This window comes from Melozone crissalis, unplaced genomic scaffold (genome assembly GCF_028551555.1).
Source record: "Melozone crissalis strain CALT ecotype California unplaced genomic scaffold, PUWL_Pcris_2 ptg000006l_1, whole genome shotgun sequence".
NCBI lineage: Eukaryota > Metazoa > Chordata > Aves > Passeriformes > Passerellidae > Melozone > Melozone crissalis.
The window spans coordinates 27,207,119-27,231,415 of NW_026535784.1; the positions used below are offsets into that span (position 1 = coordinate 27,207,119).

Genomic DNA, 24,297 nt, shown 5'->3' on the forward strand with positions numbered 1-24,297 from the left:
GAGAAGGGGAAAGAAGATGAGAATAACACAATGAGGCTATTCTGCACATTTTCACTTAAGCTAACATTTAAAATTAAAAAAGGAGTAGGTTTTTTACAAAAATATGTGAAGAGATTTTGTACCACTGTACTAGACTAAGAGACATCAATTATTTTTGCCAACACCACTGAGGAAGTCATTCAACTTCTCATGGGTGGCTCTGAATCAGTTGAACATTAAGCAGAAGTCAAAATACCAAACACCTTATGTACAAGTTATGAGGAAACAAATATAAAACAAATAAGAAAACACCACCACACAATTTATATAAAATTGTTGTGTGATTACCTTTAAATATTGCATTCAGCTCTGGTAGCCCTTGCACTTCTGCACCATGACAACATGTTCAAAGGAAAACTACAGATCAACACATAGAGGAAAGTGGGCAGTGGCAATCAGGGTATAGAATGTAACATAACTGAACAGGTTAATATCATTCATCTTGGTAGTTACTTACAGAGTGCAAATACCAAACACATGAAAGGCACAGGCAGCATTTATTTTGTTTCTCATGCTACAAGAAACACATGCAGGAAGTACAGAAGCCTACAGAAGAGTAGGCTCAAAACAAAGTTTTGCACAATGCACAATCATACCTGGACCTCACTGCCACTGCATTTTGTTGAGTTCAAAATCAAAACTGCTTTCAAAAACAGATTTGACAAAAATTACAAAGAACAGATTCACAATGACAGTAAATATGATATTCCAGATACAACCATTTTCCTACTTGGTCTTGTGCTTCAAAACACATACTTCAAACTGAAACTTATTAGAACGTATTCTTAAAACTGTCTTACTACAGAGAATATTGTGAGTATCATAACTCATAACCAAAAATATCCTTGAAGTCTCTTCAGTGTACTCTTAATTATTATTTAGTTGAACCCATTTATAATGAATCACTAGAGTTTTGCCTAACTTGGGTTTTTTTTGGCTTGTGTTGAATTATAGTCACAAGGGATTTTTTTTAGAAGTATTTCTTCAAGTTGACATTTCTTAAACTTACAGGAATCCCATTTCTGGCAAATAATACATGGTCAAAATTGAATTTTACTAACAATGGAAAGCTAGCTTAGTCAAGAGACTAACAAGTTTGAGCTACATCTTGAATAACAAAGAAGTCATAGCTAGTCTCAACTTTTGACTAAAAACACAGTCCCAAATCTCTTCATCTGTCCTAGTTTTTCAACAGCAGCCTGCACATTATGATTGACTTTCTTCAGACTGGTGGCCAACAGATTGTATTGTACAATAAAAAGTGGACTGTAGTGTACAGTAAAAAGTGGACTATTGGAGGGACCTGTCCTGTTTAACACCTGTATTAATGATTTGGAAAAGGCATCAGACTTGCATATGACGCCATGCTGGGTGGGAACAACCAACATAGTCAAGACATGAACATCATTCAGATGGAGTTGGGCTACAGGAACCTTCAGAGACTCAGAATCAACAAATGCAAAGTCCTGCATCCAGGAAGCAAATGCCCCTTAGGGCAGTAGAGGCTGGGACTGTCTGGGGAGCAACTCTGGGCCCTGGTGAGCAGTGGGCTGTCAGTAAACCAGTGCCCTGGATGTAGAGAAGGCCAACAGCCTACCCTATCAGCAAGAGTGTGGCCAATAGATCAAGGAAAGTTATAATCTCCTCTATTCTGCACTCACTAGACTGCATCTCAATTAAGGCAAGAAAAACACGAACAAACCTAACTGGTGCAAGCCCAAGGGAAAGCCACCAGGATGCCTGGGAGATGAAGCACCCAAGCACTAAGCTGAAGGGAAGAGACAGAGACTGAGGGGTGCTCAGCCTGGAGAAGAGGCAGCTTCAGAGGGATGCAGCAGCAGGCTGCCCCTACCTACAAGGAAGTTTCTGAGATGACTGTCAGGCTCTTTGCAAGAGTTAAGGTGGTAGAAGGATGAGAGAAAACAGACATGAGTTGAAACAAGTGTAAGTTGAATATAATGAAAAAAATGCAACATGAGGATAGAGGCATGGTAGGAAAACTAAATGGAGTAGTTGTATGAGAGCAACTCTGATCTCACAGCTGACCATGTGTTTTGCACATCATTTTTAAATGTTTGCTATTGCCATGCTTCCAAACCATATGCACACATATGAACAGCTGTGTACTCACTCCTGCCTTGCTTTTGTTTCTTGGAGCTTAAAACTTCATTATTGTGTAACTTGAGTAGAGAAAAATGATTTTTGCACCATCCTAATGCCACACCAAATACTGCAGTTCCATAACAATTTAAGTTGACCTAACCTGGGTGTCAGAGTTCAGCTTTTCCTCCGTGCTACATGTTCATACCTCTTCTCTGGCATTCTTAGGACTCCAAAGTACATCAGTTCAAAGAAAAAAAGCTAGGAGGAAAAACTGAATTTCAATTTTTTAAAAATCAGTTTAGCTGCCTAACCAGCTCACTACCAGTAAAAATGCCAATACAAGAAAAAGGGTGGAACCATTTGCAGTCCAAATTCAGACTGGTGTGAATTGGTCATGAAATGACAGAGTTCCTAAAAGACACTGAAATCCTGGTTCTTGATGGGATCAAAGGCAGTGCTGCAACATACATGATTTCACCTCCTCCTCCTCCTTATGATTTACCTATTTGAACAAGACAGACAGGATCAAGCAAGCAAAATTGAGAAATGCTTACCTGCTTTGTAAAGTTTTAATGTGGGGAAAGTTAGGAGGCTGATTTTGGTAGGTTGAGGGTTTTTTTGACTAATAATGAATCTTAACTGGTTGCTGTTGTATTATGAAATGCAAATGCTTGAGCAGTTAGGAAAATTTCTATTTATTCTAATACCTTGATCTACTGGCTACTTGAATTTCAAATTAGAATAATGTAAATCAGTTAACTGCCCAGTCCTGCGAAAGATCCAAAACTTCACAGAACAAACCAAGGAAATATCTACATTCAAGGAAATATCTACATTCAAGTCAAAGGCAGCCTTGCCTTGGACAAGGCTAGAAGCAAACTTTGTATGTGATTAATACTTTTGTCATGCTTGCCAAAAGAAAACCAAAAAAATATTTCATCCATCTCTGAGAGCCTTTACCTTAGGCATTTTGACCTTTTTTAAAGTTAATGAGGCGCTCATAAGGAGAGAGTTAAAAAATAATTGCCAGTGACACAAAAAACTACAATGCTGTCTCAAATATTGAGCAGAGGCACTTTCATAGAAAAACAACACCTAAGCATAAACAATTGATTTAACAGTAATCTCCCACACTGTATGCATCTTTTGTACTGTAAGAGGCAAGCTGCCATATAAGCAATGCTTCAATAAATTCAGCTGAACTAGGAAGCCGCAATTTTACAGACTTCTAGAATTTCTTAGACACAGTATTTTTAAATGACTACTTCATAAAAATCACTTTCAGTATTTTGTTAGATGTAAAGTTTTTATATAGTTTGAGTAATGAAAAAACCACAGGATTAGCTCATACAGTGGAAATATGGTCACTCCTTGCCAAGATAACCATTACATCTCCATTTTCCATTTATTATTCTTTTAAACTGAATAGAGAAGATTGCTCTTAAGAGATAGTCCAGATACAAATCTCTACTATCCAATTACTTATGTACTCTCTTCCAATTTCTCAATGGAAGGCTCTTACTATCTCTCATAAATCAACCTACAAGAGTTGCTTTTGTGAAAAATCTTTAACATAAATATTAATGCTTTGAGCTACTATTTTTCCTGCAATTCTACATAATATCCTTAGGTTCCTTTAGGAAATTACTTCATGTATCGTTCAAGTTTTTAAAATAAAATGTATCTTCTTGGAGGCTAGGCTTCTGACTCTCATCCTATAAACATCAGTCATCTAAAACAATTTCCAGAAGTAGTGGAAAGTTTAAAAGTTGGCACACTGTAATTAAGTAGGAGTCAAACTTTTCATCTGTTGAAAATACCATTGGGTGTCTGCATGCATTTTAATGCTTTTCAAAATGCTATGTACAGAAAACAAATACAAGGAAAATTAACCTTCAGTCAGAATGTGTATGAGCATGGAGTTCGACTAACAAGAGGACAGATTTCCAAGCTCATGACAGTCCATGCAATTCTTTTTTAGTTTATCTGCAGGCACTCAGCATGGCTAAAGTTCTAATTTAGAAAGTATGTGGTTAGGGAAGGTTAGGGAAGAAAGAAAGGACCATGATTATTCACAGTCCAGTAAAAATCTGAGTTTTAGACTCCAGGAACTCCCCAGTAAATTTAAGAGAAGTTGGAATTTCCTGATCTGGCAGATATCACCTAAGGTAGGGAAGTGTAATTCTCAAAAGAGCTTTCAAAGGTAGACTTGGAGTTTTGCTGGATAGAATAATGATGGATTTAAATCAGCCATAAAAAGAGAGATCTGATCTTCTGTCAAGTTCTTGAAAAGGTAGAAGTTAATTATCAGCACTATATGCTTGCTTAAAGAAAACCCATACTTTTAAATTTGGTTCAAAATATTTTTAACCCACTTATGAGTTGATCAAACCATGCTTTGAGTTGTCAGTATAACAAGCACCTCTTTCTGTGCCATACTATGAAGAACCAAATTTTTGTAGGTAAAAGCAGTAAGGAAGCAATGCAGGGTTTGTAATAAAATAAAGCATTTGCATTCCTTCTTAAATGCAATCTGCATAGCTCTTCACTGACATTTTCAGTACATGGTAATTCATTCTCTCCCAGCCCAACTTCATCAGTTTTTTACCCTGAAGAAATAGTGGGAAAACTCTGCTCTTTACTAGAAATCCAAGTGCAAGTCCAAGTCCTGTCTTTTTTGCTGACTTTTGCTGACTTCACTGCTTCATGCCACAGACACAAAAAGGATTTCATTTTACCCAACACATTTTCTCTCCTTCACCATACTGCTTTCTCTATATTAAAGTCATTGTACTTCAGTCATTTGCATTTGCAATAAACAGATTGTAACAAGGTCTCTGGTTTGGTTTACATAAACTTACATAAATAGCAACTAGAACTAGAGACCTCTACCAAATGGTACCAGAGCAGTCTCCAGGTACCAGGGAGAAACAGAACTGATTATTTTTTAACATTACAGTATTTCAGTAATTATCAGCATTTCTGCATCTACACTACAAGACATTCTGTCTCAGAGTCATTGTTGTTTTCACTAGTCCATTCATACCAGTACTCATCTTTCATTTGGAATCCTAATAAATACAAAAAAAGCCCACCCAAACCCAAAGCACCACACGTAACTTCTGATAATGAAACCAATATTCTTGGACAAGAATCTGCAGAAGAAATGTATGGCCTTGTGCAAGAGAGACAAATAGAATTTGCCAAGTAACTAGCCTTATCTCCTTGTTTTTCCATGCCTGGATTATTCTTCCTGTTGACCCTCTGAAGCCAGCTGCTGGGAGATACACAAGGAAGCAGCAGTGCTTGGTGACCCTCACTGGCAGCCAAAGAATTAGTCTGGTTGATGGAGCATGGCAATCCACTGTGCCAGCTGAAAAAAGCTGGCTCTGGCATTTTTTGATTCTTTCGCTGGGCTTTGGGAAGACAAAATCTCTTCCTTTCACAGACCTGACTAGGAAGCTTAATTGATGTCCAAAGGGCTTTTACTGTACTGACATTTCCTATGCTTAAGGTATAAGCAAACTCCTTTATAAATGGCCCAAATACTTATGAATGGCTGAGTGTGCTGCAGAATGGGCAACTGCAGGGACAGGAGGGACACAGGCAAGAAGATGCATGTGGTGTGCTGCTCCTGTGATCCACACTCTAGGCAGAAGGGTGGCACAGAGTCCGTCTCTCAGAAGAGCAAAGTGGCACAGAGTATTTTTTGTAGAGCATAATTTGCAGTCACTAGGGGCAGAATGAGGCAGAGAGGGGTCAGGGAAATCCCTCAGCTGAGGTTAGGGGAGATGTTTGTAGCCTGCAAACTCCCCATTAAGACAATACAAAGACCTAAATACCCCAGCCCCGACCTTTATGTCTTTGTTTCCTTCTGTTTTGCGGTTGTGGTCCAAAAAGCAGAACTAACAAGAACCATACAGCACAAACCATGCTCCTTCTGGCAGCCACCACCAATCTTAGTAGTGTTGTTAAGCTGCCAACGAGCTAAAATGTATTGAGGATTTCAGAGCATTGAAAAACATTGCATTCTCCAGCTGCCATCACCCTAACCTACCTTTATTCCATACTACTCACACAGACCAAGTGATATATTCAAACAGGCTAAGACCCACTCTCTTCATCACACTCCTATCTGCTGTTTATTCACTCCAGCTATTTTCTGAATGAAAGAGAAAAGTTCAAATATTAGGAACAGAGGGCACTCAGGACATGGCAGCTGGGAACTGAAGCTGATAAAAATCTGAGAGGAATTTACATAGATCACAGACAGTGCTCGATTGGCTAAATGCTTCTAGTGAGAGGCACACCTCTCAATGCTATCTAGGGGACAATGATTACATTTCACAGGAATTTCAACAGTATTGTTTCTCTTTATTTATTTGTCTGCTTTTCCCCCCTCAAGTTTTTCAAATGGATCCATTTTCAAAACTGGAAACTGGATTTTCCTGTTGCCTTAGGTTACGACAGCACAGGAAACAGAACTAGGATGCTGAGGTACCTCTTCCCTCTCATTCACTCGGGGAAGGTGGCTTTTCAATAGCACCAAGCCATTCAGAGTCAAGAAAGGGACTGGAATCGGACTTTTTCACAGTCCTGACCACTACACTGGCTAACAAGCAATAAAATATTACCACTTTTTTTTACACTCCCAAAAGAGCCTCTGACACAAATTTTTCATCAAAAATGAAGAAATCGAACTTTTTAAATAGACTTATCAATGCTGTAACTTTTGGGGGGGAAAAAAAAGTATGTTTGTTTAAATATTTTAACTAACTTCAACTGTCAGTTTGCCTTCAAACATTCATTTTTTCCTTTTTCTCCTGCCTGGTTTATTAGTGACAGTTCAATGAAATATCCATATAGCACACTACTGCTTTATTGATACTCTCAATAAAGTAATAAAGCAGTTTTGCTTTTGTACACTACTGTTATGGATATCACTTGGAGCTATCCCTATAACAAATGTATCTCCTATAAACTGAACAGTTTCCAGTCCATCAGCAGCTATTAGTATAATAATTATTTATTACATAATTTATTACTTCCTTTGAAAGAATGATGCAAAGTAAGAAGCAGCTATAATTTGCTAAAGAAGATTTTCTGTACATCTTATCTTGAAATGACATTTTTTAAAACAAAAAATAAATTAAAGACAGAATTACTATTCTTCCTAAAATTGCAAGAATTTAAGAAACAAAGCTGACAATGTAGTACAAAAAAGATTAGAAAATGCTAGGATCATCAAGAACCCCATGTAATTTAAAGGCAACTTCAAGATAGCCCTCAATCAAACCAAATATGTAGCCAGCAGACCAATTCTTTCAAGTATTCATCCACAGGTAGTAATTTAAAAAACAATCACAGTGGTGAATAAAAGCTGTTATGATCTATGAAGTACAGCAAGGTGCCATTCAGGAGAGTTGTTTTCAATCATCCATCTCTCAAAGTGCCTTCTGGAACAAACTTTAAAAGGCTGTCTCTTCCAAAGTCACATTTGAAGGAAAAAAATTATAACAAGATGTTTCTAGTACATTTAGAAATAACTCTAACATTGCACTGCAAATGATGTAGCCCACACAGAGGTATCTTTAATAAGGCAATCATTAGATGTAATATATAATTTCCTCACCAAATTATAAAATTCAAATTATTACAGGTACATGGTAACTCCAGGGTGTTAGAGATCTACACTGATATCAAACAGAGCAGAGTTGGTTTTTAAAATGACAAAGAAATTTAATTTCTATATTTTTGCTTGTAGAATTGATAGCTACAGCAAATTGAAGTTTTAAATCTTCTTAGACACTACTGAAGTGAACAGTGTTTGAGTTACCTCCATTACACTGCTAAACAGCACTTCAAAGTTCCAACCACCCTCCTAATTCCCATTCCAATCCAGACATTTTAGTCTCTGTGTCCCACAGCTACTTGATCATGTAATTTGTCCTTTACAGGCACGGGTGTTTGGGATTAAGGACTTCATGTTGGGTAGGGTAGAAATACTTTGCTTGCATTTTAACAGATTACATCAACATTTCACCTTGCTAAAACTAGGATCTTTTTCCAAAATAGTCAATAGATGTCTAATTAATCAGATGATCTAACACTAATGAAGCCGCATTTACACATGTATGCCTGGTAAAAAATGAAGGGAAGGCACATCTGGAGGTTTCCTGGTCCAACATACTCCCCAGTGCAGGACAATTCTGAAACCAGACCAGGGTGCTCCGAGTCATGCCCACAAGCATTCAGGGCAACCTACTCTAGTGTTTGCCCACAAATCCCAGGCTACACTGCCAATTTTTTTTTTCTGATGCAGTAAACAATTGCAATTCCATTTGCAAAATTTTTTAAAGCACTTCTGGGATGCAGATTAGATTATATATTGGCCCATCAGTTTCAATACAATGAACAGTATTAATTCTATCTCCATGTTAAAACTGTGGTTTCTATTGAAAAAAATTTCATCAGCTGCCTGCTGTTTCTTAAACATTTGTATGGAAGACCAAAGTCAGTATTCATGTGGTACACATTCCATACCTAATTTATCCTTTGTCTCCACAACGTGCAGGGACTGTGTTCAGGTGATCAAACTTTTCAAAATAATAATAACTTTTTATAAAAAAAGGTAAATTGGCTTTTCACTGGTGCAGAAGTACTGTAAGCTTTTGTTGTGCTATGATCTTTAATGGTATCTTTATCATCTTTTCTTGCTGCTTTTATACCCTTCTACTCTGATGCACAACGAATTTCCACAAACGGATCTGCAGTATGACTGAAGACGGGCATCAAACAGAAGCAATACATAGAAAGGGAAATACCTTCAGCCTTTAGTAGCACAAAATTTTATTCATGAAGTGAAACTTGCTGAAGAACTGCTCCCAGCTCTCAATGCTGCCTTCTGGATCAGCTGGTCCAAAAGAGATCTATGACCTGTTATGGTCAGGACTACAGTTCAGGTGACCATGGGACTAGATATCCAGGGTATGTGCTCATACTTCTGTTAGATGCAACCATTCTTAAGTTGGGACCCTTTAAACTTCTTGCACATCAAAATTTTTTACAAGTATCCAATCATATCATGTGTAAAGTTCAGTATTAAGTGATTATGTAATCAAAGTCCTCATCAGGACATCACCACCATCAAAGCCACACGACACCTTTCATGATATCTGAATGTTACTGTGTTCATCATCAATGCAGCATCAGCTTTAAACATTTCTACAACTCCTAAACAGTATCTTAAACAGATATTTACCACATCTAAGTAAAAAGAGGGCACTTAGACAAAATTCTAATACTGGCCATTATAAAAAATTCAAATGCAGTATCACAGAATAGCTATTTATGAGCATTTATCCTCAAGAGATCTGTTAGAAACCTATTACCTGAATAAGCAGAAACCTAACTACCTCTATAAGTTCTGCCACAAGAAGGGTTCTTTAAATACTGTCATCCCTTGACATCAGACACCGGCAGTGAAAGTGTTTCAAGAATTTCAGGCAGCTGGATGAAGCTGCTTAACTAACTAGGACACCAGCCAAATTCAGAATAAAATAAAAAATTATTAAATTGATTACATGATTAATCATAAGTGTTGATTATGGGAACATTACTTCAGGGCATTTTTTGAGTTTGTTTTGTTGTTGTTGCTGTTTCTTTTTTAAAATACTCTTCATATATTTTTTAAAATACTAGGCATCACAACTTTGGCCAGAGAGAGGACACATTACAATTTTTCATCAAAACCTGGCTGAAGAAGGGAAAAAAGAAAAAAACCCCAAAAAACAGCAACAAAAACCCCCACAACAACCAACCAACCAAACAAACAACCCAACAAAAACTACAAACAATCAAAAAATCCCACCAAACCCATGAAATATCAAATCCAGGAGGTTCTAAGGATTTTGCATTAAAAATCCCTAACTGTTCTACATTTGTCCTCCAAGCTCATTTTCTTGCCAAAATCTTGCCTGGAAAAATAAAGTTTTGATGTCTTTCATGTATGAGCCAACAGGCCAGCCAGGTCCTGAATGCAAATCAGCAACCTGCTACAGCACAGAAGCCTGTGGCTCATTTGACATCACTCTAAGTCATGCTAGCAAGCGAGCCAGAACAACCACATAAGCAAACAAGAACAAAAGCAAGAACGAAAAACCAAAATCCATACCACCATAGTAATTTCTTTTACTATCAGCAATTTATTCATCTTCTAGACCATAGCATCATTAATTTAGCTAACAGCTGCTTAACCAACAACCCCTTAGCAAACTTCAAACTTCAGTTCACTAACTTTCTCTCCAAGAGTAAATATAAAATGAGAGCCTAAGGATTATGAATAACAGAGGCCAAAAACAAAACCACCAAAAACCAGAAAAGAATATGCAGAGTTCAGAAACTTGAACAGAATATCTGTTTGCTGTGTACTAAATAATCCTGCATAGTCAGCCTTACTTGCTGCAGTAGTAAACCACTGACCAGGCTAGCCTGACTAAAAGGCTTATGGTATTTGTATACTTTCCTGCATCCCATAATATCTCTAGTCATTTAAACACTATTTCAGGAATGTCCTGTAGAGGCTTCAGATGATTATTCACATCCATGGCATTCTACTACTCATTAGAATGACTGTAAATGTGTTAGCAGTTCATTTCAAACATTGCAACATGACAGAAAGAGGCCATGTCAATTCCCTGTCAGATTGCTGCCTTGAATTGCATTCTCTTATCTATGCTCATTTACTCCTCAATGTTTAAGCAAATATATTTTAAATATTTGATACTTCTATTCCAAATGAGTCTTCCTCACACTGTAGCCCAATAAAGCACCACCTCAGCCTGCCTCTTCTGCTGTGAAAACATAGCTGTGAACTGCAAAATAATGTGGGAAATATGAAAAACTTTGACAAAACTCCTACTAGCCAGCATCATTACGACATGAAAATATAGAAGAGAAGACATTGATTTCTGAGGTTTCTCCACATGTCTACATTTCAAACCAATTAACTAACTAATTCATAAATTAAAAGGAACACTCTAACTTACTTCAGAAGGGTGAAACTGGTGAAAGTCAAGTCAGAGATCACATTATCTGAGGACTATCCCGTTTTCTTAATTTTACTCCAACCCTATGGACATTCCAATGCCAGTTTTGTCAGTTTGTCAGTGTTCATTCTCTAATGCAATGCTAAATAGTTTTGTGCCTTAAACTCATACCACAACTTATTTTGTAAATCTTTCTGAGAGAAGCCCATAGCATTCCAAACGAGAACTCATTTCCACTGTACAATTCCATCCAAACTAAAAAGGGGGGCTACATGCAAGTCTTTGCACTTCACACTTAAAGTCTCAAGCAACAAAAGACCCAAAATACCATTTGAGTCAGATCCTGCACACAATAAAATTTTCCATTACTGGGAATGTAACTAAAATAAATCTCAGAAAAAAATGCATTCATAAATAACATTTTCAAGGTCATAATTTAGAATTTATTACAAATTACTGTACAAGATGAGGACACATTAAGACAGCACTAACAGAATGAACTGAAAAAGACCTGATTTTTCTTTTCTGTAACATGTGACTACACTGAATATACATTGTATAGGTCTTGGGAATAGGGGGAACAGATTTAGATGGACAGTGAGTTTAGGTACACATGGGAATACATTCCCAAGAGTACATAAAACCTATATCAAGTCTCAGAGCCCTTAGGCAGACCCTGACTTCTGCCACAGTTTTAACAATAAATTAAGAACACGAGTAATGTGTTAATACATTTCCACTGAGAAAATGCTTCCTATATGAAATTTGAGCTCCTAAACTTCTGAAGCCTCCTGAGTTTCTCACAAAAGAGTATTTTTGCCATCCCTCTTCAAAAAGAATTAAAAAATAAAAGATTATTTCATGGTCTACCAGGAAACAATGTATACAGAGATACTTCAAGCTGGGTATTCACAGTGCAAACCAGGACAGACAAAATGTCTTAAAATTTAAATCACATCCCAAGTAACAACACACATATGACAACAGAAGTACCCTTGAGTGGTGGATAATCTATGAAACGAAAATGTCACTTATCTCACAAGGAAACTTGGCATCACTAGCATCTCTTATGAACCCACCAAAGACCAAATCTAAGTCAAAAGAAGCTTCATAAGCAGTAGTGACCACAGTCTATTTCATAGAAGCAAAGTTCATTAGATATCACTAGATGTCCTACTTTTCCTATTGCCTTCCCAAAACTAAGAACAACATCCAAATATTCCCTGTGTAGTTCACCTCCCAGCTGTTTCGGCCTTCCTGCACTATAAATCTTTCTCCACTGACAACTGGCCTCTGGCTGCATGCTTTGTGGAACAGAAGCCAAAACCAGCAACCCCTTGGTCAGGCTTTGCAAGAGTCAGGCAACAGTCAGAATGGTTCAGGAACATGAATCAAACCACAGGATGACACTGGAATCACTTGCTAAATAACAGCATTTTAAAAATACAGTTATTTGGCTAATAACAGCATTTGAAAAATCAACCACATAAATCTGAATCACATCTCTGATGCAAACTGGTTTTTAACTGGTTTTCTAAGAGGAATTAAGAGTTTTCACAGAGACATTTTGTTAAACATTGGTGAAGAGGCAGAAAGTTTAACTCTAAACAGACATTTTTTGCATAATCAAGAAAATGTGCATTAAGAATGAAGGGACTAGGTTTTGAATAAGAGTACTGATTGTAGATCAGATCATCATGGCCTCTCACAAGACAGACATTTCTGGGCTACACTGCAGTTTAACCATTGACAGTACTAGACAAAGGAAAAAAAAAACCATCCCATTCTTTCTCTATCAAGAATAAATAAATGTCTTTCCCTGACAATTTTCTGCACTCCATCACAGACAGCAAGTAAAGTTAAGATGCCCACATTTTTAGCCAAAGTGGGTCATATCTCCTCTTTTGGAAGCACTACAGGAACGATAGAGCAAATACCCTGCCCAGAAGTGTCCTAGTGAGTGACAGGCAGAAGAGACCAGAATTGTTCCTCCACAGCGTGATCCCAACAAAACACTGCCATGCAGCCATACGACAGGGGACACCTGTGCTTTGGTCAAACCCCTCCTGACAAGATGCTACTGAGACATACGCCTGCCACTTAGCTAACAGGCAGGCGACATTCATCATGCATTGGGCATGTTCTCTGCCATATGGCATGATGTGCTTGTACACAATTTGCACACTATCAAAAGTTCATCTGCCATATGATTAAAATCAGCCCCATTCCCAGGCAGACATTCCTAGCTCTATGAAGGAGGTAAGCTCAAAGGGCCAGGCATTGAATCAGAAAAAGACTTCTTCACCAGTGAGATCTGTAAGCCTTAAAATAAGCTTATCTGGACAAAACTACAGGTTAGCACTTAAAAGTATTTTAAAATAAAACAATAGGTGTGTAAAGTACTATTCCTTCATTAACAAGGAAAAAGCTGCTTATATAAAATCTGTGTTCTCACAAAGTTTAGTTAAAATACAGATTCTCCTAAATCTTTCCCCCTGTACCAAAAGTCAAAAAATACCGATATTTCTAGATATTCAAAGCATTATTACCAAATCAATTCAGCATATTATGGAAGGCATTCCAGTAGGTTGTGTTTTTTTGCTTTTCAAATAAAGATTGAAGTTTTATTTCATGAATTGAGAAAAATAGCACAGACATCAAAGCCCGTCCAACTTGAAATACTGTATTGCACACAGCAAGAGTATACGTTCAAGTTTGCTGTCCCAAGATAATGTGTCTTTACATACCCACACAATTACTTTGAATACAGTATGTATTCGGAGTTGATGAGATAAAGTTGCCTTTCTTCAAGTACAAACAGTATCTAAGTTCAAAGGACAGCATCTGATCTTGTTCTATAAGATGTAAATGATTGTTTCAGTCAACAGAATAAACTGACAGACTGCCTCTAGCCCACAAGTCCTAACCAACAAAAAAAAGAAATCCAAAAGCAAATTAGTTTTTAAAAAGTACAGTTAAACAAAGGGGGGAAGGAATCTCTCCCCCAAGAAGCTCTTTTAAAAACAAGAGTCAGAGATTGACTTCATCAGGTAGGAACTTCACCATCATTAACAGTATTGCACAGAAAAAGTCAATGGGAAGTGCAACAGTCCTCATCAATACTCAATACATACCATTTAAAAGACCCAAAACCTACATCTGCAACGCAAATCCCTTAAAATTACTGAAAAAACCCAAAAGGAAAACCATAACTAATGTATAACTCCCCTGTTCAGCAACTAGCTGCTCCTTCCAAATGAAGGACAAGTCAAGCTGTCCACACAGATGATGACCTCAAATGCATGAAGACAAATGGCTCCACTTTGCTTCACACAATAAAACATTAAAAATCTTGAATTACACCATCATTCTGGTGAGACACTTTGCACCAGAGCATAAAACACATCTTATGAATAATTAGGAACAATATGCATCAAAGTCAAAGAATTTCTCATCTCTTTCATTAACAGTAGAAATTAGCTATTCATAAGCATACTGTCAACAGCAGCACATTCCCAAAATACAACTTCCAATTCTGCAACAATGCAATGACAAAATTTCTCTTCAACACAAACTTCACAGCAACAAACTTTTAAAAGGTCAGTAAAAAATTCTGCAATATCATAAAGTTTTCTTGGTTACAGAAAACATATTCAGAATCAGGACACCTGTGACAGTTTTACTACTGACTCACCCAGCAAAGGTGAACACAAAGACATGCACAAGAAAACAATGGAGACACCCCACAACAGAAATGGACGCCTAAGACAATAGTTCCATGGCAACTAGGACTGATCTTCATCCTGATTTCTACAGCACCATTCTCCCCTTTTGCTCCCAGCTCTGGACTTGCCTCCTGGCTCACACTAGCATCAGTACCCAGTCAGTGACACAACACGCTGATTCTGCTGGAAAACAGCCCTAAAACAATAGGGTTCATTTTAGCCAAATCATCTCCTGGGCTCAGTTTTGGTGGCAGAAGGAGGACATGTAAGCAGAACCATGCCAGTTTAGACTCAGTAGGCTGCATTATCTTCCTGGAATACTTTTCTGCTCTCCTTCCAGGTAGCTTAAATCCATAAGAACTTAAACACACAGCATAACAGTTGTGAAATCTTAGAATCATTTCTATTCATGCCTTTCTGAAAGCGTATCACCATAGAAATACTACTGTATGTAAATTTTTGTTTGTCCATTTTCAATCTTTTCATTACTTCCAGGAGTATGAGTCCAGTTTTCAGTCACCTGTGTGATGTATAAGTTGTTAAATCACAGATACCTATAATACTTTTTTAGGCTAAAAAGAAGGAGGTAGCAAAAAACCGAAATAAAACACTTTTCACAAAATTCAACTTATCTATTGATGTAACAAACATTAGTAAGTGGAAGTAGAGAAATCCTCTTATCTTATTAGAATAACCTTAGTATCACATTCAAAGCACAGAATTTTAGCCAAACAGTTGACAACAGGCTATTTAACTGGGAAAAAAAAAAAATCAAGAACTCCTAATGCAATCTGTACAGATGTCTAAAGTTATAAATAATTTTTCGTATTTGATCTATATATTGACTCTCACTATTTTCCTTAACCTGTACAATTTCTCATCAAGTCTTATGCTGTGCATGACAACTACTATAACATTATTTTGTAAGTCAAGGTAGGTTTTAATTGAAATAGTTCTAGTAGGCAAGTACTCCAGACACAGGTCTGGATAAACCACAGCCCACAGCACTTGTCCCACTTCACATACCAGGTCACAGTTCTTGGCTGTGACCAGCAGCACATACTTTGCACACATAAGCAAACAGTCCACAGCATTTCCTGACTTGTTAATTTCACATGCCCCGAGATGAAAGACACAGTGCAGCTCTATCACTTCCAGAGAAATATAGAATAAAAGCCTTATCTCAGAGTTACCACAGCCATTTTCACTAATGCTAAAATCAACAACACACAGCCCCATGCAAATGACAGACTGGTTAAAAAACTCACACAATCACTTTGTATTTAAACACTGTGTGATGCTATCACAGTTATGGCAGCATTGCAATACTAGAATTCTGCTTTACACTGGATAAACAAATGAAGATGTCAGAACTTCAGACACAGCTAGTCTCTCATTTGAATGTTCAGTACTTGCATCATGGGTTTTATTTAGAATAAATATAGATCAATTAAGTAAAAGCAGTCCTCAACTTGTCACTGAAATCAGAATGAGATACTAGAGAGTTTCACAGGGAGCATGCACATTCCTGAGCAGACAAGGAGGCAAGAAATAAATTAGGTGGAATTGGGATAAAAACCAGCAAATTATTCTACAGGATGAAACAGGGAAGAAAAAGATATCTCAAGAAAAAAATTGTTGCCCTATCTCACTACAGGATTATTTCAAGCTGTATATCTTGGAGTGCCATCAAAGGATTCTCTACTAATTTTTCAAAAGAGCAAGTTGAACATTGCCTATTAAGACTCAAATGTCATTAAGTATGTTGAAACAATCATTTAGCAGCTCCACACCATCAAAAACATGAAAGCCTCATTCCCTCCTCAGTCACTAGCAAACAAGGGAAGGGAAGATAGAAAGGGAATGAGAAATGATGTGAGAAACCAGTCATAGTTAAATTCGGTCTTAGCAAGCAGCAGCCTAAATAAAGGCCATTATCAGGTAGTTGCTGCAGTGGTAAATAATCAATGTTGAGGTCAGCACTTAAAACAGAATTAAGATCAATCCCTTTCAAGCTGTAATAACTAACATATTATTTTATTCATCTGTCACAGCACAACTCTCTTACATGCATGAAAGAATCAATTCAAATGTATTTTCAAGTCTCTGATGATGCCTCTCACCATGTTATTTCATTTCTTCTTGCCTCTTATTTGCTACCTTTAATAAGCACAGTTTCTGCTGTGACTGAAAGTCTTTTACCATGTATCCCTGAGCTACAGCAATGTCCAGGAAAGAGACAGGATGAAAGCTCCCCTGCTTAAGTAACTTCAGTATCTTCAGTCCTCACAGTCTCTGCTGTCCACAAGACAAGAGAAAGCAAGTTCCAGTGAAAAGGTAAGCAATAAACTGCCCTTCTTTTCTATGGAAAAAGGGAAAATTACATTTAATTGCTGAAACCTAGTAAATTTTCTAATTCAGACAAATCTAGCAGAAGTTACAAAAACCCATGCTAAAATTTGTAGCGTTTTCACCTCCCCAAAAGATGAGAGAGCAGCAATGGAAACTGCTTTCCCTACTCACAAAGCAAACTCTTTCACAATCTCTTAACTTGTGAAGTTCTCTGGTTTTCTGACATCCAATGCTTCTCAAGCACTTTCTTAGCTCTACAGTTAGCAAGTACTCTCGAAACATTTTAGCAGAAGTATACTATAAACTATTTCAAATATACAAATATATTTTTAAAAGGTTTTAGACCTCAATGGAAAGTGAAGTGAGAACAGAAAGGATAATTTTGTTTTCATAGCATCCCATTTGTTACCACTGACACAAGTGGGACAGAAGTGCAGATAAAGATTTAAATGAAGATCACTTGCAGCTTCAGAATTTGTGATGCAGAACTCATTATAGGCAAGCAATAAAAAACCCCATCTGTTTTGAGTCAATGGTGATCAGCAGTGTGCATTGGACTATTTATTATGTAGAAACCAAGATATGAGAAGCCCTGAATTCATAGTAAGAAAACCAAGGATTATCCAATTGCTGAAAAATTCAGATTACTGAGATTCCATTTCATTCCTCCTTGGTGTGTTACTCTGTTGGTTCCACTAAGGAATATAATAAACATGAGGCCTACTTAAAATGCATTGAATGATGGAAAAATAGAAGAATTTTCCTTTTCAAATTCCTGTCCCACCCAAGCCCCTATTAATTAACAGGGAAAAAAACCCCAAAGCAATACTTTACAATTACTCAGTATTCCAAGAACTTGAAAGAGTTTCAAGGGAACTTCAAAAAACAGTATGCATTCCTCTAACCCTTTCTCCCCTTTTCATCTGCTTCATCCTCTTCAGTCCATAGCTATCTTTTAATACTTTCAGCAAGTAGTAGGAGGATAAAATTTATACTTGGTCTGTTTCCCTGCTTACAATAAGCCAGTTCCAGAAGAACTGTCATGACCAGCAAGTTCTCAGCTTGCCATAGCTTGAGGGAGTCATGAACAGAGAAATCACATCTATATATCTAGTGACTGAAAAATGTTGCTACAAGTCTCACATTCTTGCCTTTATGTCTCTCTGTCTATCTGAATTACAGATCTTAAAGTTCAAGTGGCCCTCTCTTTTGGGACACTAGCCTTTAAAACAAATCAGCACAGTACAATAAGTAGTTGGAGAGAAAAATCACTGCTGAACATTGCAAAACATTAAAAACCCCGAGCTTCCACAACATCCCAAAACACAAGCTAAGTCACTGCTGCCCTTGAAAGTGTGAGATTCTCTAACATTAGTGGGATTATTCAAATACATAAAGTGGGCAAAACTGAGTCCCAAGCTTGAAGCTGATGTCAGTTTTTTTCCACAGTTGTACACAAGGCTATAATTGTATTAACAGACCTGCACCACCTAAGCAGTAACAAATACATGTTGTAGAAAAGAACATGGGAAAAAATATTAAAAAGCACAACAACCACAAACACAAATTTCCAAGAAGCTTTCAAATATGGCATTTTGAACTCTCCTCTTATTTCTAGATGTGAATATTTTAAACCAGTAACAAAGTTCCCAACTGTGCTCAAATACACCTGGCAATTTACAAACATATGGCTAATGTCTCACAGCACTAGTCTTCAGTATTTGTATCTTCTAAATCATAGAGGATAAAAATTATTTTAGAACATCAAGCATGACTTTTCTATGTAATCGTCCAGGGAATGCCGTGTAACATCAGCAGAAGGAATATTATCAGTAAAAACTTATCTATTTTACACTTGCCTTACCAATGAAACATTTTGGAAGACCGCTTACTATAATATTCCACAGGTACACCAAGAAAACTTTACAATCTCTGAGAGAAAACAGTTGGGGGAAAAAAAGTCCTGAAGTATCACCAGACAAGGCAACATGTTTTCAGTCATTCTTTATAACCTATTACCTTCATTCTGACAATTCATTATGAGTTTTAGAAACGACATTAATCCAGTTTTTATTGTATTGACAAACTTGGAAAATCACTTTTCAACTTTTCTGACTGCAAGCCCAAATAATGTCCTGTATGGGTTCCACATGTATAGTCTCTAAATACATGGAAGATAAAACTGAATCTAAAGCAAAATCACCACAAGACTTTCACCAATTTCTTATTAGTTTTTCCAAAACAGGTCACCAATATAAACACAAACTGCAAACAAAGATACTGTAAATACAAATACTGCAACTTGCACATCAAATGGGCTTGTCAGTCTCTCTTCTGTGCAGGCAATTCAGCTTCACAGCTGAGCCATGTACACTAAAGCATGGATTCTCTTAAGTACCTAGGGCAAAATCCCTTTTTGTTTGTTTTGCATGACTGACGCAGGTTAACAATTATTTCAAACGCTACTCCTCTGAAAAGGTCTTTATAATCTGTAATGAGAACTAGGGGAGAATGGTCTCAGGACTTGGCTTCCCTTTCACCTGTAAGGCATTAATGAAACAATATTTATCCTATCCCTATAGGATGGCAAACACACAAGTGTTATGTCACTGTCTACTCTGTTAATGAGAGTGAAGACTCAAATTTTACCATCAAATGTGAATAGTCTTGAACTTTTCAGGACTACAGAATGTATTAAATTAAATAAGTAGTATACTCATTGAGGCAGTATTAGAACAAGTACATTCCCTATCACATTTTGCTTTGCCTCAATCATACTATCTTTTATTCCGCTTTGAAAACACACATTTAAGGTCTAAAACTGAACCAAACTTCATCTACTCTATTTCCAGAGACAGTAAAGACAGAAATTTTATACTGCCTGCATTAAAAAAAATCACCCAAGAATGCCAGGTGTAATAAATAACATTGTCCTGTATACCTTATCACCTCATAATATTTACAAGGTAATTAACATGTTGTGAAGTACAGAGGAATTTAAGCATGAAGTTCGCCACTACTGGGATTTGCTGTTATAGCAAGTAAGACTGATCAGTAGGCCTTACACAGCACATGACGCTCGTCAAAACTTCCCTTTGCAACTTGCAGCCAGCAAGCTTGGCCACAACCACCTTATCCAAGTTCACCTGAGAAACATAAACCACGGCCTTCATTTATAATTCAGTGGTGCTTGTGGCATAAGTTTATAGTGTCTTTTAGAAGTCTGTTTGGTTTTGGTTTTTTAAATAATAAGACTGCACTGTTTCCAACTGCAACACCGTATTTCATAATACGCACTAAGTTTTGGTTTTGGGGTGTCATTACTTTTCGGACAAAAGATACGTTTTTGAGGTATCTCATAACATTGAAAGATACACTGAAAGATGCCTGTGATGCAGCTACTACAAACAGTCATTGAAGCCGGCGCACAGAGCCAGCATCCGTGTCCAGCCGGCAGAGCTGTCCGGGCACTGCGGGCCGAGCAGCCTGGGCGCAGAGTGCTTCACTCACTGAAGCATTTCCACAGGAGCGTTACGGAGCTCAGCCCCGGGCGGGGCAGCACACACGGCGGGCTCCGGCCGGCGGGGGCTGAGCGGGTTTGGGCTCGCTGAGGCCTAGCGAGCACACGAGGCCTCCGGCAGCCCCGCACAGGGCTCCGGGCGGGCCGGGGCAGCGGGGGCACACAGCAGGGCCCCGCGCCCGGGATGCTCCGCCAGCCAGGAGGGGGGAGGCGGCCCCGCTCCGCAGCGCCCGGGGGAGAGCAGAGGAAGGGTGAGGAGCCAGCGCCTCCGCTCTGGGAGGGACTCGCAAACTTTGGTACCTGTCGGGAACTCCCCAAATGCCAGCAACCGCCGGCCGCTCCCACAGGAGCTCCACAGGCTTCTCCCTCCCCGCCCCAACACCAACTCACGCCACAGGCTTAGAAACAAGCCCGTAGCCGTGCCTGTGGGCAGGAGGGCACGGTGTGCCCGGCTGCAAGCAGGGACTCTCTTGTCCCCCGCTGCCCGTCCCGAGAGGGGACCCTCCGGCGCGCCCCCCGCCCGTCCCTCCCGGCGGGGCCGCTCCGAGCCCACCGCCCGCCCGGGCCTCGCCGCTCCCTGCCCGCGCTCCACCTGTCCCGCGGGTCGATCCAGCTGGTCTGCTTGGTGTTGTGGTCGATGTAGAAGACTTTGCCGTCGTAATCCCTCGCCTCCTCCCAGCCATCGGGTAAGGGAAGCTGCCCATTCCCCGCTTTCCTAGGCATGGTCGGTCGGCGGGGGTAGCTGCTCCATAGGGACAGAAAGAAAGACGGGAAGCGGGAAAAGCCCCGGGCCGGGCCGGGGAAGGGGCCGGGAGCGGGGACTCGCGGAGCCCAGGGAAGCCCTCTGCCGGGTCTCAGTCCACCATGCCCGGCTGCCGCCTCGCCCCGCCGCGGTGCCGGGTCAGGGCTGCCGGCGGAGCCCAGCTGCCGTCTGGGCGCGGGGAGCCCGGCTGAGCCCCGGGCGGCCGCGGCCGTCGCTCATTAGCATGAGATTAGCATCCATCTCATCTGCATGCACATTCCTCCCGCCGCATTCCTCAGGGTTAACCCTGGCCGCGCTGCCCGCCGGGCTGGGCCGGGCAGGCCCCGGCCGCGGATCCGGCGCGGAAGCGGCCGGCGGGGCAGCGCCTAGGGCCGGCCGGCGGGCAGGAGCGGGGGAAAGGCTGCGAGAGGGGCCCGCCTGCTTCCATCGAGCTTTGCCCGGAGGCTCGGCGGGCGTGGGGGCAGGAGGCAGCCCCCCGCGGGGAACGGGCGGTGCCGGGCGCTCCGGCCGCGTCCCCGCAGCCTGGCGGGCCGGGAGCCCCGCGGTCACCGCCGCCCCGCGGGGGACAGCAGCGCCCGGCATGACGGACACCGGCGCGCCCCGGTCTTTGTCTGCGAGCTTGTGCGGCCCTGCACCGGGCGGCGCAGGAGACGCTGCCGCGGGGTATGGCCTGGCCCTCGGCAGCTTTGCCGCTGCCTCTCTCTATGCCCTGTGTCGGGGCGGTGTCGGGTTCCCTCTCCCAGCCGTTCGGGTCCCGCCAACCTCCCTTCACATCCTTGTGAACTCTCGCTGAAGTCCAGTAAGGTTCAAAGGTTCCTAAAAAGGACCTTGTTATTTAAAATACTTGAGTTCTAAATTTAAATACAAATGGGAACCCCTCTTTAACCATGGAAGTACCTAAACTTGGTGTCTTTAGCTTTGTTTTTGTGTGTTTATTGGTTTGGGGTTTTTTTAACAGAATCATCAGTGAAGAATACGTGTACGCTATGGGTGCCCCGGACTGTTGTGGCCTGAAAAGCAAGCAGCTAAATCGCATTAAGTATAGACACCAGGTGTGAGTTACTGAGTGTTTATCTCTCATTTGCCACAGGAGAAGAGTACCCCAGGCTGGTTACCATGGTTCAGCTGATAGAAGGTAACTTAATGAGCTCTATTAATTTGCATGTGTATCTGATTCCTAAGATCTGGCACCAGAAGTAGAGCATCAATGGGGGAATATGACTCTTTAGTTTAGCAGTTAGAACTCCTAGGTAACTCAAGTCCCTGTTTCCTAGAATGTTTTATTTCTTTTCATTTAAAGCTACCGGTTTTAAGTGACAAGATTTTCCTGGGATAGGAAGTCTCCAACCCAGAGCTGGTTTTGTGGTGTTTTTTTTGTTTGTTTGTTTGGGGCTTTTTGTTTGGGTTTTTTTTGTTTTGTTTTGTTGTTGGGGTCTATTTTGGTTTTTGGGGCGTTTTGTTTTGGTTTTGGGTTTTTTTAATGTCTGTTTATCTTCTGCATTATAGCTTTCTAGTACTCAGGTCTATAAATTATTCTTCTAGGGCAATTTACATTTATTAAGTACTGAACTTGTTCTGTGCATAACAAGTTTTTGGATTCCACTTCAGAGGCCACATATCTGATAAGCATTGAAGTAACTCATTTACAGCTATATAAGTCCTACTGTTGGGTCTGCTCCTAAATAGAAAAATGTACCAGCAAGATATTATTTTCATTTAGCTAATTGCCTGTCTGGTACAGATAAGATCTGCATTTTATTATTTTATTCTGCAATCTTGTCTCCAAATGACCCATATGCCTTCCTCCTCCAGACTTTTTTGAAGATTTTGATGTCTAAGGTAATGTGCAGTGAAACTGTACATTAACTGTACTTCGTACATGAAGTAAGGTTCTGGTAGTTAACAATGGAGAAAAACTGATCTGTGCTAACTTCTGGATATCCATAAGAGTTGAGCTGCTTAGGGAATGCAGCAGGATCATTGGCTGTTAAAGAGACAGATGCATTTCTTTTCATTGACAATATTGTTTCAATGAGCTTTTTGATTTTTAAGGGCCAGTTTTCTTGTCCATCAGTAAAAACATTTACCAAGCATTTAGTTTGTGTCCTTTTAAACATACTCAATTTTATAATTTGTTTATAGGTGTTGCCCTATAGTGAGAAATTACATGTGGCAGTTGTGGGACAGGATGAACTGAATTTCCTTTTCTGTTTTAAAGTTAATTTGCATTATCAATAAGACATTTCAATATGTAAGTTGATAAGAATCTATGGAGGATATACATTTCTTTTTGAAACCAACTGCCAGTTACTGATCTTTGGCATTTCCCAGGAGCTTTTATAACAATATAGCCTTTTTCATCTTGAAAAAGCAGGCCTGTTATACAGCAGCACTCCGGTACTCCTAGTTCCTAAATAATTCACACAGAAGAAAGAATAAAATTAGAAAATCTGTTATACTAAGACAAAACTGGAACATCATTTGTGTAAATACTTCCTCTGAAGGCAGTCATACTGAGGGAATACTCAGCTCCTACTCTCTGTCACCACCAAGGCAGGTGGACCCACATCTTTGATTTTTGGTCAGATGAGATCCACGTGGATATGGATCTGAGTTATAACCATCTTTACCAATGTAATACTTCTCATAAGACATCAATATTTTAATTCTCCTAAATAAATGGAAATTGTAGTTCTTAGATTTTGGAAATGAATACACTGTCATTGCATAGTTGTCTAATTTTTAAAT

At 39.5% G+C, this 24,297-nt stretch overlaps 2 protein-coding genes across 2 annotated transcripts in view; one reads left to right on the forward strand and one right to left on the reverse strand.

Annotated features, from left to right (window-relative positions):
* The window catches only part of WWC2 (WW and C2 domain containing 2), a 94,524-nt gene extending 72,933 nt beyond the window's left edge, over window positions 1-21,591 (reverse strand). The window contains exon 1 of the mRNA XM_054294955.1: window positions 21,379-21,591. Coding sequence (XP_054150930.1) covers window positions 21,379-21,509 — 131 coding nt within the window. The 5' untranslated portion in view covers window positions 21,510-21,591. The remainder of the gene's footprint in view (window positions 1-21,378) is intronic.
* The window catches only part of DCTD (dCMP deaminase), a 57,127-nt gene continuing 54,281 nt past the window's right edge, over window positions 21,452-24,297 (forward strand). The window contains exons 1-2 of the mRNA XM_054294946.1: window positions 21,452-21,472; window positions 22,640-22,684. The gene's annotated coding sequence lies outside the window, so the exon portion shown is untranslated. The remainder of the gene's footprint in view (window positions 21,473-22,639; window positions 22,685-24,297) is intronic.